The 18,956-nt window shown below is 31.3% G+C and overlaps 1 protein-coding gene across 1 annotated transcript; it reads right to left on the minus strand.

The window, feature by feature from the left end:
- Positions 1-15,718: 15,718 nt before the first annotated feature.
- Positions 15,719-18,485, minus strand: LOC108724833 (vacuolar protein sorting-associated protein 33A). The gene is given in 12 exon segments (XM_018451489.1): positions 15,719-15,801; positions 15,894-16,004; positions 16,080-16,536; positions 16,538-16,626; positions 16,711-16,871; positions 16,928-17,048; positions 17,148-17,521; positions 17,523-17,606; positions 18,017-18,213; positions 18,306-18,315; positions 18,317-18,349; positions 18,351-18,485. Coding segments are annotated over 12 exon segments (1,767 nt in total). The 5' UTR covers positions 18,398-18,485.
- Positions 18,486-18,956: the final 471 nt, after the last annotated feature.

Below are 18,956 nucleotides of genomic sequence, written 5' to 3' on the forward strand. Positions count from 1 at the left end.
ATAAAAGTTGCAGCAACAATGCTGCAACATTGCAGCAATATTGCAGCGATATTGCTGCAAATTCTGTGCTGTATGGGGATAAACTGTGAGAACGTTGAGATAAAAAACATAGGCTTATGATTTATTCTTAAGGATTATTATAACATTCGAAAATGTTCTCTCCGAGGAAAATTTTACTCGATATAATATATAGTATAATACGTTATGCGTACTATAAAATAAAATTTCCTCAGAGAGGACGTTTCCCGAGCAGAACAAGTCATTATAATGATATCAAACCCTGGTAGCAAGCTGACGTCAAAATAACGTCTTTTGACGTCAAAATGACGGCCTTTGACGTCAAAATGACGTGTGTTGCTACCTGGGAAAATGATTCCAAAATGATCATTAAAAGTCATTTTTCCGATTTATTTTAATGCCACTTTGACGTTATCGCGATTTGTTGTTCTGCTTGGATTTGGAATGTAATCTTAATCTCGTTAGACAATAGATTTATGAGGTTTCAAGTACAAATCGGGATGCTTAAACAATCGTCATACTTACCGCGAGAATATGTTCCAGACAAACGAAATTTAAAATGTGCGAATTACTTAATTAAGATGACAATCGAAAAATCATAAAAGTTATCATCGCGAAAATATTCGAATTAATAAGAGACAGCGAGACTTTCCATAGGACTCTAATTAAAATGAATTAAAATTTTATCTATCTGAATGTGTATTTTACACACACACACACATAACAAAAACTTTCTTGGATTAAATTGGATTAAATTGGATTGAATTGAATTCAACTGGATTAAATTGGATCGAAAGACTGCATTTTCTATTCAGAATGAATTGAGAAATATTCAGATGAGGCACAGAAAAAACTGATATTATTTTTAGATTGAAATTAAGGCATAGAAATGTGTTTCATGTAATTCCTAAATGAATAAATGCATTCGGATTGAAAAGGATTCAGTTTAACGTTCGCGAATGCATATTTTTGAAAATTTGATTTTATTTGAATCTATTTCAATCCATTGTCGTTTATTGGGTTGAAATACATATTTTTCGAATCATTATTGTACCTATTAAAAGGAGATATATAGTTCGGTAAAAAATAATCAGAATTGTAACATAAGTTCGTCAAGATTCTTAAACCGTCAAATTTATCAGATTATACGAAAATGTATTCCAATTAAAGATTCCAATTAAAAAATCACAATTGAAATACGTATTTTTTAAATTTCTTAATTTTTTAATTTTTGAAAACTTGCCAACATTATAAAATAAACATAGACAAAATATAAATCTCTAGTCTCTAGAAAATAATTCGAATGAAATAATTCGAATTAATCAAATATTGAATTCACTCGATAATTTAATTAATAAATTTAATTTTTAACTAATTTAAATAGTAAAATTTTGCGAATCAATAATCATACACAAATATGATATATTTCAATTTTTTCAAACAAGTATTTTTCTAACTGCCTTTACAGATTTAAAAAATCCTTCTCCACAATTAAAGTATAAACGATAATGTAGTTCAAACCGGTCGACTTTATGTCAAAAACGAAAAAAAGTTGTAAAATTACAGTTTTGTTACCGACTTTTAACGTCGACTCGTATAATAATGGACGAGCTCAAGACGGTAAAGCGGCTAGGCATGCTTACCGAGCGATTGAATATAATTAGTTGGATCTATAAGTAAGAACTAATTATGTTCATTTACTCGGCAAGCAGGCTAGCCTGCTTTGTCAACTTGAACGCGCCCATTGTTTGCTTTATATACGATCGTTTTATACTTCATACATATAAAACAATCTTGATTTGGACCTGAAATTACATGAACAATCAATGTTGAGTACTTAGAATTAGGTTTAGATAGTTAATACGAAAGATTAGTTAGTTAGAAAATTTGTACGTATATTTTATATACAGGGTGAATATTAATGCATGTATGTACCTTTTACAATGAGAAGCGAGTTATCGACTGCAGCTGTGACCATCTAAACGGCAGTGCATAGACTTCTTTTCAGTTTATTTGAAAGATTTCATAAATTCAAAGAAAGGATTTAAAAAAAGTGAATTCTTTTTGAGTTTATAATGACTGTTTAAACGACAGCCATCTATGCACTGTTTAGATGTGATCTGTCACAGCTGCAGTCGATAACTCGCTTCCCATTGTAAAAGGTACATACATGCATTAATATTCACCCTGTATATAAAATATACGTACAAATTTTCTAACTAACTAATCTTTTATCTATTAAGTATCTAAACCTAATTCTAAGTACTCAACATTGATTGTTCATGTAATTTCTGTTCTTGCACTAGACTGCACTAGAATTCTCTTTCTCGCTTTCTCTCGATAAATATTAAATATATACATCTATCTCACTTTAAGGGCGGTATTCATAGTCCAATCTTATATCAAGACTGTCTTAAGTAATGTCTTAAGACGCTAATACGGCCCTCTGATTGGTTCGTGACATTCTTAAGACTGTACTTAAGACGGACTTGAATATAAGATCTGACTATGAATACCGGCCTAAGTTCCAAAAGTGTACATATCAGTCATGGAAAACAGATCTATGATCACAGCCCAGCAAACGAGAAATTATTGAAAAATGTTGAAAATTATTCATTGAAGTGATGTCGAATCAAGTTTTTGAATTTTTTAAATCCGTTTCTATCCGTAATTCTTGAATCAGTAATTATGGATTAGTTATTTATTTTCTGTATCTCATCCAATGTGCATAGAAATGAAACGTGCGACTAATCCGATTGAATCCATAATTACGTATTGGTATATCAATTCTTCAATACCGCACGTTAAATTCAACGCAATAAACGTGCAACTAATTCGTTTGAATTTAACGTGCAGTATTGAAGAATTTGTTTGATATGGGAGATCCATCAACTGCTAATCACTGATCTCGGCAAGTGAAGTATCGAAAAGCACGCATTGTGGTGATATAAATAAGTCGTTGCCTCCCAAACAAAAACCCCGGTGTGATATATAAAGAAAAAATACAGAATGTGTAACATTGCGGATCCACAGCGACAAGGTAATTTCTAGACATAACTCTGGCCACGACAGTGCGGGTTATATCCGGGAGTCACCCTGTTACCGTGAATCTGTAATGTATATTCTGTGTATAGCATTAGGGCTCATTCTGGAAAAAACGATCATTCATATATCTGTGATCATCTTAGTGCATAATCACTGATCTCGGCAAGTGAAGTATCGAAAAGCACGCATTGTGGTGATATAAATAAGTCGTTGCCTCCCAAACAAAAACCCCGGTGTGATATATAAAGAAAAAATACAGAATGTGTAACATTGCGGATCCACAGCGACAAGGTAATTTCTAGACATAACTCTGGCCACGACAGTGCGGGTTATATCCGGGAGTCACCCTGTTACCGTGAATCTGTAATGTATATTCTGTGTATAGCATTAGGGCTCATTCTGGAAAAAACGATCATTCATATATCTGTGATCATCTTAGTGCATGCTTTTCAACGATAAATCACTTTCCGGGATCGCAGACTAGCATTTCATTTCTGAATTTATATGAATCCACTAGAGTTCACATTATTATATTTATCTAGACGTATAGAAATGGATTCAATGTATTCAGTCTCTACAAAATTCAATACCTTACCGCGGATAACGCAGATTCGAAAACTTGATTCATACGGATTTATCCAATCCAATCCATTCTCTTTTGCTGGGAGCTGCAGTCAATAATTTACTTCCCATAATGAAAGATACAGGCATACATTAATAGGGCTGGATATTTTTGCATTTAAAATGCCATTTAAAATGTAATTCTATTTAAAATGCTAAATGTAAAATACTTAAAAAAATGTATATTAAAATGTATGTAGGAAAAACCATTCTGTATTTGAAAACTATTTAAAATATCTATTTACCCATTTTACATATAAAGTGGATTCAAAAAACATTTTACATTCTAATACATTTTTTAAGTATTTTATATTTGGCATTTTAAATGATTACCCAGCCCTGCACACATGTATGCATTAACATTCACCCTGTATATATAATTGTATAGAAAATATATCAATTTTTTACATAATTATATATAATTTTGTATATTCTTATATAATTGTACATATTTAATTATATCTATATATGAAACATTTTTTTCCACATTTAAGCCCAGTTCCACAATTCACGGTTAACTCTTAACCGAGGTTCAACTTGTTTCTCATTTCTTTCCAATTCTAGAATTGGAAACGATGAATAAGTTGAACCCCGGTTAAGAGTTAACCGTGAGTTGTATGTAATTTAAATATAATTTACCTATTACTTTTCCTGTATTAAGAATGCGGAATAAAACGAAAATGACAGAATTATACGATTCAAAGTAATAAAAAGCCACAATGCGTCAACCTTTTGTTAAATACATTGCGTGGATTTTATGTAACAAAAAGTTATTACGAACTAATAATCGCTTATTATAATATAATTTGAAATATCTAAGATACAGATAAGTTGTGTGCGTAACGAATCCAAGAAATAAAGCAAGAATCGTGCAATAAAGCCTATTCATCGAAGAATATTAAAAATGAAACGAATAGATTATTTTATTAATTTTGTAATATGCGTCAATATTTCGACAGTTAGATGATTGGCGCGCGATCTTGGAGTTTGCTTTGATGACGCAGAGGGAAGGTGGACGCTGGGCGGTGCGTCACGTTTATGTAAGTCACTCACTGCGCAGTCATTCTATTACTGGCTACGTTTACACCGTGCATTTAGGCCGCGGCCTATACAATAGATGTCCTTGTTTATCCTGTATATTAAACAAAGACACTTATCGTATAGGTCGCGGACTAAGCGCACTGTGTAAACGTAACCTCTGAGGCTCGTACAGGCAAGTAGCCGTATCGCGTGCCGTTCTCTTTCACATTTCTCTTTGAAACCTTATCGCGAAGAATGCTAAATATAATATGAAACGTTGTACTTTATGAATATTCATTGTTAGTATAGGATTATATATATATATATATATAATTAATTATTTACAACGTAATTATCGTAAAATAGTATTAAAGTATGTTTTTCCATCGCATTTTGATTCCAAATGAATGAACCGTATGAAATATGTTCCGTGATACATGATTGTCATCTCGATCCTTTTATAAATAATTAAAATTTAACGTGCACGGAACATATTTCATACGGTTTATTCATTTGGAATCAAAATGCGATGGAAAAACATACTTTAGTGCTATTTTACGATAATTACGTTGTAAATAATTAATTATGTACAACAATTATTTTTGTTTAATGTAACATTTTTGTCTCGCTTGAGTATAATTCTCGATTATTCTTCGAACGATATCACACGAATCATAAAAATGCAATAATAAATACTCTCATGCAAATAACGTAATTTATGTGATACCTACTTTCACAATTAATATACTTTGTATAATTAATATAATTTAATTAATTTTTTGTTTTTGTTCATCTTTCGTGATATGATCCGTATAAAAAATTAAGCGCAACTTTAGAACTATTTGTCGGTAATAAAAGAAATATATTTCTCTATATTTTTATTAATCTCTAGCCCATTCCATTGACTCTAATTATATCTAACAGACATCGTAATAACCCGGGAAAAAATGAAGATGTCATTATATATGTGTGGATCAAATTAGATCAAATAAGATCAAATTGTATCTGATGAGATTTAGTTTTTAGATATAATCAGATCTTTAGAAATTTGGCTTGGCCTCACATGATTGATGTTATATCCATTAAGATCTAAATAGATAATCTGCGATATAAATAAAATGTTATATTGAATATAAAGAAAGCATTTGTAGATCTACGAGAATATATTGATATATATAAATATTTAACTTTATACAATGAAACTAAATGTATTATAATAAATATTAGATCTACAGAAATATAATAATATCAAAGAAGATATATATATATATATACAAGTGTAATCTAATAAAAATTGATGTACACACATATCTACAGAGATATAATAATATCAAAATAGATCTACAATCTTGGCCAAAAGTATAAGGTAGTAAGGCACAATCGCATTTTACGAAAAGTTAAGTATCTTGACGAAAAAAAATCTCAGAGGTTTTCAACCACGCATTTTAAAGCTTAAAAATATATTATATCTAATGAGATAAATGTTTATATATTAAGATATAAATAGATCAAAGTATTGATCTACATCGATCTACTTTTATTAGGTCAAAATGAAGATCTCTTAAGATCTCTTTTTAGATCTAATGAGATCTACATATATATAGTGAAATCTTCTTCATTTTTTCCCGGGAAGTGATTCAGCCCTTTTATTTGCTCTGACAATGAGTTTATTTCACAATGGTGGCGAATTGATTTGTTTTTGATATTCACTTCTAAAAGTTAACCGATAAGTGTACAGTAATATTGATAATAGCTATATATTACATTTTTCAGATGATATCTTCCCTCTCACGGGTACACCTTGACGTGGTGGGAGGGCTCAGTATCCGGAGGATATACACGAAAAGAACGGTTTTCCTTAAGTATCTAAAAATTTTCGGATCTATCTGAATGATATATCTATAGAAATTTTTAGATACTTGAGCAAAATCGTTCTCTTTGTGTAAAAATCCAACGACGGAGAAGCTAACGTACCCAATCGTTGCCGATTTAATTGAAAGTGAACGAACCGCAGCCGGTTCGTCGCGTCGCGCGTTTCGGGAGTGCCGTTGAAGTTATCGGATTAACGGATATTTCACAAAACCCATTTGATGGCATTCTAATTATAATTAATTATAATTAGTCCGCGCGCGATTATAGTATATTATTCGCGAGTGTTTTACGCGAGTTTCCTGTGCGAGAGGATGTCAACCCAATTCTGAGAGGAGGAAGAGATCTGGGAGAGACATCGAGCAACCTTGTGGTAAATATCATTTTTTGCTTATTTAAAATCAATTTTTTCTTCTGTTTATTCTTTAGTCGTTTTATTTTACAATGATTTAGAAATGATAATTAAAAAAAAGATTATTTTAAAATTATTTTGAAATTCTGTAAATATGTATTTTTTTAAGAAAATGTATAATTATTTTTATAAATATATATATATATATAACTGAATGATGAATTGAAAAATTCGATGCTTATAAAAATTATTTATTTTAAAATTATATGATTATTTTCAAGAGATTTGCATTTAATAAATATTTTTTGAAATATCGGTTGATCTTTTTACTCTGTTTTAATTTGGATTTTATATTCTTTTCGTTACAGAATCATCGTAATGACGTTGCAGATGTAACTCCGCTGTTGTGCATCGGGTTGGTGAGTGATGAATTAATATTTATGTAATTTCTTTTAGACATGTTTAATTAACGATTCCTTTAGTTATTCTGTACATGAAAAAAAATATCATAGTAAAATTATTAAAAAATCAATAGTTGATGACTTATTTGCTTATTACATACTATATTTTAACAATAAAATTAAAATAAGTTTTTTAAAGGTTCAATTGAAGTAAATCAATACAATAATAATACTTATTATAGAACCAACACAGGATGTCAGTGTGAAATTTAATTTATTTAGAAAAATTTCAAACAATACGCAAATGTTTCGATCCAATTTCGGATTCTTATCAATGCTCGTGATTAATTAAATTAGTCAGCTAAGTTGTAGTGTTGTGACTCAACGCTCGATAAATTGACAATTTAAAAACCGCACGACGATCATTGTGCCAGGAAATGCAATGACATCGTTGTCACAACACGAACATTATTGATAAGGATCCGAAATTGGGTCGAAACGTTTGCGTATTGTTTGAAATCTTTTTAAATAAATTAAATTTCACACTGATGTACTGTGTTGGCTCTAATAGACTATATTTTAATATATTTTGCTAACAAAATATATTAAAATATAAAATGTCTCATGAATTATTAACTTTTTGGTAATTTATTTTTAATTTATATTTGGTAATACTTTTGCAGAATAACTAATCATATTAAGCGAAAAATTCATATAACTCCATTTGGAAATGATTTTGAAATCTCGTTAAATAATAAGTATGAAAAAATATGCTGCTTATGATAATATTTACTTCTTCGAAACAAACAACTTTTCTGTTTTATATTTTATCACATTGTTATGCTATTATTAAAGACAGTAAAAATATTCTAAATGCTCGAATTAAAGGAAGCGTCCCGTACATTCAATTTATAATATACAATAGAATAAGCATTAAGATCCACTTTGGCTCATTAAATTATTTCTTTTATTTTTAATAGTTGTTTCATGTATAAAATACAATGATAGTGCAGCAGTTCAATTAGAATTTTTACGCTACTTATGACCAAATAATTTTTTTCAATTGAAATATATAAAAAAAGCTAAATGCGTTAATTTGAAATACATAAACGACGAGGAGCATTATAAACAAATTAAAAATCATCATATTAGTAGAGTAGAAGATTACAAAAAACTCTCCATTTACTAATAACGGATAATCATTTCAGATGCGCAGTGCGCTTTTATTCTTAAAAAAATCATTAGTCTTTACCAACCCTGGTACTAAATCAAAGTACGCTTTTTTATCTCGATAAGTAGTTCGGTCAAATTAGGTTCAACCGGCTGAAATTATAAGCGCGTGTCGCATATGTGGAATCTCTTTCACGCGTGTGACTTATAGCAATAACGAAATAATAATTAATTAAACAACAATTAGGCAGGCATTTATAGTTGGTTCTTATTTAAAGTAATCCACTTTAAATAATACGTTAGGCTAGGTCCACAACCTTGCTTTAAGAGGCCATAAGCCGTAAGCTGTAAGTTGTAAGTGATGATATATCGGCCACAAAACTTATGCTTTTAGGCCGTAAGAATTGGGTTTTGCTCAATTCGCTTAAGTGTAATGGTTAAAGTCTAAAGACTACGCAAAAACAGTTTAAAGACAGAAATTATTGTCACTTAATCTCTTTCGACTTATGACTTAAGGCTTCTTAAAGCAAAGTTGTGGACCTAGCCTTAAAACGCTAATAAAGCTTAGTGATTGCGATTTATGATATTTTAAGATTGTATGTAAACGATATTAAATATAAGAACAGACTTTTATTCTTATATTAAATGTACATTTTATTCTTATATTAAATAACAGTACATTAATTGGCTCTTTAAACCATTGGCTCTCGGACCATTATATAGGAATAATACAAGTAAACATCTACGTCCTTTGCTTACAATGTGAAGCATTCCGAAGGATGCGCAGTAGACAATAAAAAGCGATAGCGTTTGATTGGTCGAAAATGCTCGAAAATACAATACCGATAGAGTTTGATTGGTCGAAATTCATCCATCCCCACTTCATCACGCGCAATGCTTCACCTTTCTGATTCCACCATAGTATATAGGCCAACTTTGCATACACATTCGTTAAACATTGACTACATTCATACATGACATACATAATTATACTGAAGGAGATATGGCCAATGTATGTCAGTATTAGCAAACATCATATAGTCTGTAAGAACCTCAATGCCGGAGTCCCATGAGGAATATTTGCCGCGTACCGCGTAACCAATCAGAAGCGATTCGCTGCTGTGGTTTCCAAGAAGACTAGAGACCAGGAGAGTCAACTCGCGTGGTGGGGGTGAGTCAAAAAACGTCCGTGGCTATTCAACACGATGTGCAGCGGCACTGCGCATTGTGTGAAAGTTCGATATAAGAGCGACAAAGTGACGATTATAGAACGATAGAGCGACAACTATATAGAGCGACAGAGAGGACTAATGAAGCGCAAGAGTGGGGGAAGTTATCCGTCGCCACTTTTTGCCTCACCCCCACTACCGCTATTGGCACGAGTTGACTCTCCTGGTTCTAGTCTTCTTGATGGTTTCATATCTTACTGATTCCTGACTGGTTACGCGGTTACGCGATACGCGGCAAATACGCCTCATAGGACTCCAGCATTAGGGTTCCTACAGACTATATGAATTTGCTAATCTGGCATACATTGATCATATCTTCTGAAGGATCCAATATTAACCTCTGTTCGAAGGCACCCAGATAGCAGCCTATCAATATTTGATGGTCACAATTGGTCACTGACGTCGTACGTTAATTAAATGACGTGGACCATGTGGAATCAGAAAGATGAAGCATTCCGAAGGATGTGCAGTAGACAATAAAATGCGATAGAGTTTGATTGGTCGAAAATGCTCGATTTTCATTATGAAAATTTTTTTTCTATCTCTTACAGTTCTGGCGATATTCGCTTCGAAAGAGAAAAACCGATTTTCTTCTAAAGGTGTTTCATCCCCTAAAAGTGTGTATGGGCCACTATGGTCACGTATAAAAAAATACGTATCGCTTATTTTTGTCTAGAGAATAACATATTAAAAGCGAAGGGGGACAGTTGCGTCTAACATATTAAAAGCGAAGGGGGACAGTTGCGTCTAACATATTAAAAGCGAAGGGGGACAGTTGCGTCTCTTTCCTTGTAAGCTACATGGAGCTGTTATATTTATTATTAAAACAAAGTTCATCATTGAAACATGTAACATTCCACATTTTTTTGCGTAGAATCTTTTCCTTTATTTCCAATAATCTACGAGATATATCGATATGGTTTACTTTTATATAAATCAAATAGCGAAAACATGGCCCATGTTATTTCTAGCTGCAAAAGTCAAATTTTATTTTACATATTTATATTTTTACGTAGTATAAACATAAATTTTTTCGACCTGATCAAATTTTAGTCACATACTTGACTAAAATGTTTCGAATCATTAATTTTATACATTTTTTGAAAATTAACAGTATCAAAAGAACACGATTTTTAAATTTGGTAGAGTCATCGGGAGATAATTCGTCAGAGTTAGTATATTAACAAAACACGTATCAATTGCGTGATATATTGTTCCAATGTATTCAGCGGTAATCTTGCCTATAAAAAGATGTACCATGTTATAAATTTCAATTTTGTTTTTGAAATAAATAAACTGTACACTGTTAAAGTAATTAATTGTTTGTCGTAATTTTAACAAAATTACCTGTATAACCAGTTTTATTCTGCTAGCACTGTAATGATGCTTTGTGAATTTGTGTATTTCTTCATACAATTTCGTGTAATTCAAATTTTCCTGTACTTTTATAATATAATTCTCAGTAATCTTGTTGATTGGATAATCAGTTAACGTAGAGGAAAGCATCCAGTAAACGAGAATGAATTAAAATGGATTGAAATTTTTTTCTATCCGAATGCATATTTTAAATAGCGAATACTTTTTTTGGATTTAATTGGATTCAATTAGATTCAATTGGATGCAATTGGATTGAAAAACTGCATTTCCTATTCAAAATTTTGAACAGTATTTATAATGCACAGAAAAAGCTGATATTATTTTTAGATTGAAAGGCATAGAGATATGCTTCATGCAAATCCTATAAATGAATAAAAATGCATTCAGGATTGAAAAGCATTTATTTTAACATTCGTGAATCCATATTTCTGAAAATCTGAATTCATTTCAATCCATTTCAATCCATTCTCGTTTATTGAGCAATGGCCCAACTCTGTTCGGCTTTGACAAAATATAGGGCCGTCTGAAATTCTATATGAATATGATATTTTAAGATATTACAAATTCCAACAACAGTACTGAGTATAATCTATCTTTTTCTATAGCGTCTCGATTCTGCATAAATGCATATTTTTCCGGTAGAGGATTAGTGAAATATTGAGCAATACGAATGAGAACTTATAAGAAGTGTTTCTCGTGGATATCAAAGATAAACAATGTATATTCATAATCAAGTAAGTAATCATAAATGTCTCCATGTTTATAGATAAGTTTAAACAGGGTCATGCAAAGGGGGGGTTCACAGCATGCACCGTATCAAGGCCCTCGGTGCTAAGGGGCCCCGAAGTTTAAACACCAGACATAATGGGAGAGAATAGCGATAGCCATAGAAATAACGATTTCAACACACAAAATAAAATATTCTGCCATTTAACGGTTCCGTGTTAATGTCAGAGGACATTATATTTCATTTATATACGACTTCAAGAAGATACTCTACAAAGTAAAGAAATTTCGTATAAAGTGCTACATTTAAGATTACAATCCTCTTAATGTTAAAAGAATGTCTTGCATGTACTGACATGCACGCATAGTTATGGTAGCATGTAAATAATAAACATCTAACAAATAAGCGTGTCGCTACACTGAAAAAAAAGATTGGCTGCTGCAGTAAATTAGATGGTAAAATATGGCATAGCATTTTTAATTGGTTGTATCAGTCAATTTTTGGTTGTGTTAGCCTATCGAAATCCGGATAGGGTAACGTAACCAAAAATTGACTGATACAACCGATTAAAAATGCTATGCCATATTTTACCATCTAATTTGCTGCAGCAGCCAATCTTTTTTTCAGTGTAGTATCTTGTATATCTTCTTATTTTAAAAGGCTATTCGAGTTATTATAATAGAATTTTCTATAGAGAAATTTATTTTTGATCATGGCTCACGTGTCTTTATTTTTACAGATGAATGCGTGTTATAAATACACGCGCCTGATTCATGTAAGATTTTTTTGCTTAGAAAAAATGCTAATTGTAAAAGGAATTCCCCACTTATTGGCAGAATATTTCTTTTGGGTCAGCCTATCAGAAACTATAATATACTCCGATTTCTGACAAGTTGAAATCGTATTATTTTTATCGTTCTCGCTATTCCCTCGCATTGTGCCTTGGGCTTTACGTAAATTATCTATTTCTATTTAAATTAATCTCTATCCAATTTAATTTGCATATGCAAATGATATTCATTTATATTTCATTTAAACTTCAAAAAAGTAATATTTTAAAGAGCCTCCGCAAAAAATGCCCGTTTTCGGTACCTCGATTTTTGAAACTTTTATTATGCCAAATAGTTACATATAATGACCCAATAACTCCTGCAAAATTTCAAGATGAGCATACAGCCCGTTCAGGAAATAGAGGGGGTTAAAGTTGACCATGTCCAATAACAAAATATATCAATTCAACATTTGAATTCGAACAATAACGTCTAAAGCAAAGTCAACATAAATTACTATTTTAAGATTTTTTGCTGCTGATTATAAATATGAATTCAGATTTACAAAATTCAAAATGGCGGATCCAATATGGCGGACAATTTTTTTAAAATTCATTGGATCTACTTGAAACTTGTTACTCGGGGGTTTTTGGGGTCGCTGATTACGAATTTGAAGTCAATTTTAATAAATTACAAATGACGGATCCAATACATCCAATACAGGCAAAAAGTAATAAATAATCCATTAAAGAAAAAGTCAAGATGTAATAATCCAATCAACAAGGGTGACATGTAATAATTCAACCAACAAAAACTAAATGTAATAATCCAACCATTAAAGCCGAGATGTAGTTGTCCAACCAATAAAGAAAAGAGGCAGTTATCCAACCAATGAAGGCAAGATGTAAGAATCCAACCACTAAACGCAAGATCTTATACATAGTCTTTAGTTTTCTGTTTGTATTGGTTGCGGCTTTTCTTTAGGTATAGTAATAGAGACGTCGCAGATACCAGGATTAGGCGTACTTATTTCATGGTATTGTCCATATCCAAGATACCAAATAATAGTCATGATGTGACTACAGCATCCTACTGTTCTAGCACCACTCTCACAGGTACAAAAATATTCTTTTATTGAATTTCGACCTGTTAAGGCTTTGTCAAAAAGAACAAAGATGTGGTGGTGCTTTCCACCTCGGTATCGCGATTTCATGTCGGCTTTTATTAAGATAGGATCTTGGATTGTTATGTTAAAATCGGTGTATCTAATAGCAGCTGTTCTGTGCCTTGCATCTGGTTGAAACTTCGAAACCAGAAATATTCCTTCATTCTGGTGTTCTGCATAGTAGGAAATTGCGTTTTGAATTTGATAAGGTCCTAGACTTATACTATACAAATCTTCAAGTGTTAGATGTGGGAAGCAAAGCTGTTGTTCGAATTCAAATGTTGAATTGATATATTTTGTTATTGGACATGGTCAACTTTAACCCCCTCTATTTCCTGAACGGGCTGTATGCTCATCTTGAAATTTTGCAGGAGTTATTGGGTCATTATATGTAACTATTTGGCATAATAAAAGTTTCAAAAATCGAGGTACCGAAAACGGACATTTTTTGCATGCAGCTTGCGGAGGCTCTTTAATAAAATCTTTATATGTAAAATTTAATGTGAAATTATATATCGGGGTGATGCAATTGTTTATTAAATTTTTGCCTAAAATTTTTCTATGCCATAATTTTTTTGAGCAGTGCATATAATAAAATAAATAAATATAATTTTAATTATTCTGTTTTCTTACATTTTTTAAACTCTTCGAAGTTTTTTTAATATCAACTTTATAAAAAGGTAGGGCATTATATTTATCTTTGTAATAGAGCCCCAAAAACTCTTTGCACGGTCCTGAGTTTAAATGACAATTAAACAATTTAAAATATACATATAAATAAATTTTATATTAAATTTATATGTATCATATTTTAGTACTTGGCAATGTAGCGTTCCTCTCCAAACGCATCTTAAATCGAGGCGTCCGTGTTGAATGGCTTACCACTCGGTGCTATTGACTCGCGATGTGTAGATCTGGGTTCAATTCTACCCACATGTGCCCACATACACGATTTTTCGCGTTTAAGGAGAAAATGATTCCTTCCGGTGATTGAGAAATCTTTCATCACTAGCGCCGCCGTAAAGTATTTGTAGGATCCTCCATTCAGTTTATAAAAAAGTCTTGCTCAACTTGCGGCCTTAGTAAAAGAATACGAATTTCTCAGTAAACACAAGGTTACATGTAACACACTGTATTATATTACAGTTACTTTGTTTTGCTGACATTTCATGTTACATGTACGTTACATTGTGTTTACTGGGTTAAATCAAGTCAAATAAGGAAACTTTTGATGTGAGAGAGGAGAAAGAGAGAGAGAGAGAGACATGTTTTATTGAAAACATTTTGTCATGTTTAGAATACAAATAAAAAACACGAAAAATTACGTCTTGAGCAAGTACTTTACTTTCTAATTAGCATCCTCCTTTATTATTACAGTACATGTTTTTGTCTAGTTATTACAGTTACTTATGATATGTTTTCATTATATCTGTATATATTTTCTTACAAAAAAATATCATTAATATATATATGTAAAATTAACAATTCTCATTGTGGGAAAATTACATTTTATTAATCTCAAATGTTCTAGTTCTGTTGCAACATGCAAAATAGTTCTGTAGCTATTATAATAATAATTATTATTAATAACGTAATAATTTAAAAATGTAATAATTTAAATTCAACTGGGAACGATGGGGGGGGGGGAATCGTTACATCTTTCTGGATTATACATATATTGTATCACGATGATTTTATAAATAAAAAAGTACTTATTACATACTTATGTACTGCAGCAGTTTATTTTCATGTACATACATGTATGTACAAAATATAATTAGTATCTATAATATACATTTAAGAAAAAAGATCTTATTTTTAAAAATTATATGTATAAAATTGATGGACACAAAATAAAATAGTAAGAAAGAAAAATATATGATATTTACAGTTTACTTCATCACATCAAAATTATTGACTATCCTATTTCGATAGTTTAGTTTAAGTTCTCTTCTCATGTCCGTTCTAACTTCATTAGAGAAGTAAGAACCGTGTTGCCATTGATTAATCTCGTAGTTCTCACGAACTCGACATTTACTGAAAAAATTACATTACTATATGTTTATTACATGTATACGTTTATTTATTTGTGCAAATAAGTACTTCGTAATATAAATTAAGATATTTACGCTCTTTCTGTTGTTGAAGAGAAGATAACTCGGCGAAAGTGCATCCTCCAATGAAAAAGACCAGAATTAATTTCGGTGATCCCGAACCAGAATTGCTAGAAATAGAATTTCCTGAAATAAATATTTTTTTCAAGGAATAAATTACATTAAAAATTAAGCTATGAATAAGATTTAGACTTGACTTACGTCTCGTTGACGAAAGTACATTGTATGAGATATTGCTTATAGGACCTGGTAATGATTCCACCAATTCTTGCTAACCATTTGGTTGTACTAGTTACTCCGCAAATCTCACGCTCAATGGTGCGTACATGGAATGTATGTAACTAATATCTTTCGGTGTTACTTCACTCTCATCTTCGACAGTGAGCTTTAATGCTTTCCTTAATACTGCATATTGTCGTACTGACTGTTGCTGTTTTAATAAACCAGCCTTTTCCAGATTTAATATAGTTGATAAATGTTGGAATCAATAAGTGTGAATTATTTCTCATTTATAGTAATCTAACAGTTTTGGTTTTAAGCCAGAGTTTGTCAACAACTTTATGCAAAGCAGACGTAAAATTTTCAGTAACGGTTGCTGTTGTGCTATCATATCTTCGATATATGTGTTCGGTTTGTCTGTGTCGATACAGTTTAACAACTTCTTTCGACTTTTCTTGTTCGACTTGCAATGATTCTAGAAAGTTGCTCGAGTCGGTGACTTCTTTTATCATCTCAGCGATTGTGGTATCTGAATAAAGAGAAATTACAACAAATTATTAAAACAAAAAAAATCAGAAAACATTAAATTCAAACACATCTTTTTATTACTTACGCCTTGCTAAAGATTGTTTTGTTGCTAGCATGTGTGGTAATCGTGCAACAAACTGCTTAATTTCTTGCACACTCTTATCTCCATATCTTTCGTCAAATTGAGATGAAATCACTTTAGCTTTCTTACTAAGAACTGGTCCAACGCCGTTAACATTTTTATCTCTGTAAAAATATAATATGAAGAATTGTTAGAGAAACTTATGTTCAATTACATATACCTAATCTCAGCAAAAAGTTTTTCTCCTGAATTTAATATAATTTGTTTCTTTTCATTCAGAGACATTGCTGTGGGAGAGTCATCAGAGTCGTGAAATTTTCTTGCAGGTAATTGCACAGTATCTATAATGAAAGACATCCATGTTATTCCATGTACAAATTAAAGGATGTTCAAAAATCATAATTGTGAAATATAGAAAATGTACAAAACCGATACTTCACTGTATTTTATTCCATATATTTCATCAATTAAGCCTTCATAAGTCAATTGTGTGACTAAAGGTGAGAGTAAATCTACAGACCGATCCAACAATAATAAATGTTCAATGGCTACAGACGATGCAGGATGTGATTTATTATCTTCCTCTTCTCTATTTAGTCTCTCCAGCAATTCCCAAACTTTACTGGCAGCTGGTCCTCTTCCTGTGACTTTTGAGATTTTACCATATAACTTTTGTAAGCCTTGTATAGCTTGTGCAACTTGATAGAGACAAGTGGGATCATTTTCCAAATGAAATTCCTTAAAGGATCCGCTGAGTTCCATTGAGAGCAGATCATTATCAAACGGAAAGAGATCACACTTAAATGTTCAATCAGTTCTAGAGTTTCTTTTGACAAAGTAGACTCTTGTGTGGCACAAAGAACAAGTGAAATTCTTTATTCGGTCTTTTGCCTTCTTCTATGTAAATGTATAAACAAATACATATAATTTTTTAATATATATAAAGTTAATTCAAATTATAATAAAATCTAGACATAACATTATCAGTATATATTAGTACTAATATACAATTTTAACCATTTGTCTACAACATATTTTTACTTCTTCTGTCTGCAATCTTTTTTTGTCGGATCCAAATTTTTTTATTGCTCTAGGTTTTCGAGAAATGTAGAAACATTTAGGATTATTTTTCAATATTTCTGTTATATTACCAAACAATTTTTTAACTCAAATGTTAAAATCTTTATTTAATAAAAATTGAAAAAGAAGGTAGAAAGAGTGAAATCCAGATAGCAGATGAAGGATTCTTTGTTAATATCACCGAATAGATATATTGTAGTCTATCTGATAATGTTTGCTATACACCAACCCGTGAACATTCTCAGCAATCAGGTCCATAAGCTCCAATTGTGGTCTCGAGATAAATATGACATTAGCAATGTTAGGTGGTATTGTCAAAGTCCCACCGTACAGCGGATACATTTTCACAACACTGTACTCCTCTAATAAATTATACTTGACGACCAGATCAATTGATCCGGCCAACGACTGGTCTCATGCAATAGCCTGTGCAACAAAAAAAAAAGAAAAATATATCGTAAAAACAAATTTGTAATTAATTTGTTTTGATCTCCCCATAGAAGGTTAAGTCAGAGTACCTTTGGGCCATTTTTCCAGCAAACAAAGCAATTTGTTCTTTGCTGTTCCTAAATAAGTTCCTGTTCAGTCTAGCTTCTGTTAGATATGACATGGTTGCTTCGCAAAATTTTACGTATTGACTGCATGTAAAATATCTGAGATTACTTTGATATTTATAGACGACGACGGAGTTCGATGAAACGAAAAGCCTTGAAAAACTTGAGAGCAAACTGGAGCAGGAGACGGAGTTAAAGCTAGCGCCTCTATGTATATAGAACTACCGACGAGATACTATTAGTAGACGTGTTTGTTGGTGTATATCCAAAAAATGTTTCATATGTAATTATATACTATATATAGTATAATTACGTATAATTATATAAAATTATATAAAAAATTGACATATTTTATAAACAATTATATATAATTGTGTATAAAAAATATGTCCATTTATAACATTTTTTCCCGAGTATGCATTTAAAACTCAATAATACTCGATTTTTCTTTAAAATTGTGATTTCAGTGTTAGTGTCAAAGTTTGATTATTTATAGAGATATTAACAGAGATGACAACTGCAGAGAAAAAATTGTAATTTTTCGGCAATATATAGTAGGATATGATAGCTTTACAAGTATGCATATTTATGTATGGGCATTTATGTAATAAAAAA

Source organism: Mycetomoellerius zeteki, unplaced genomic scaffold, assembly GCF_001594055.1.
Source record: "Mycetomoellerius zeteki isolate Tzet28-1 unplaced genomic scaffold, Tzet1.0 scaffold311, whole genome shotgun sequence".
NCBI lineage: Eukaryota > Metazoa > Arthropoda > Insecta > Hymenoptera > Formicidae > Mycetomoellerius > Mycetomoellerius zeteki.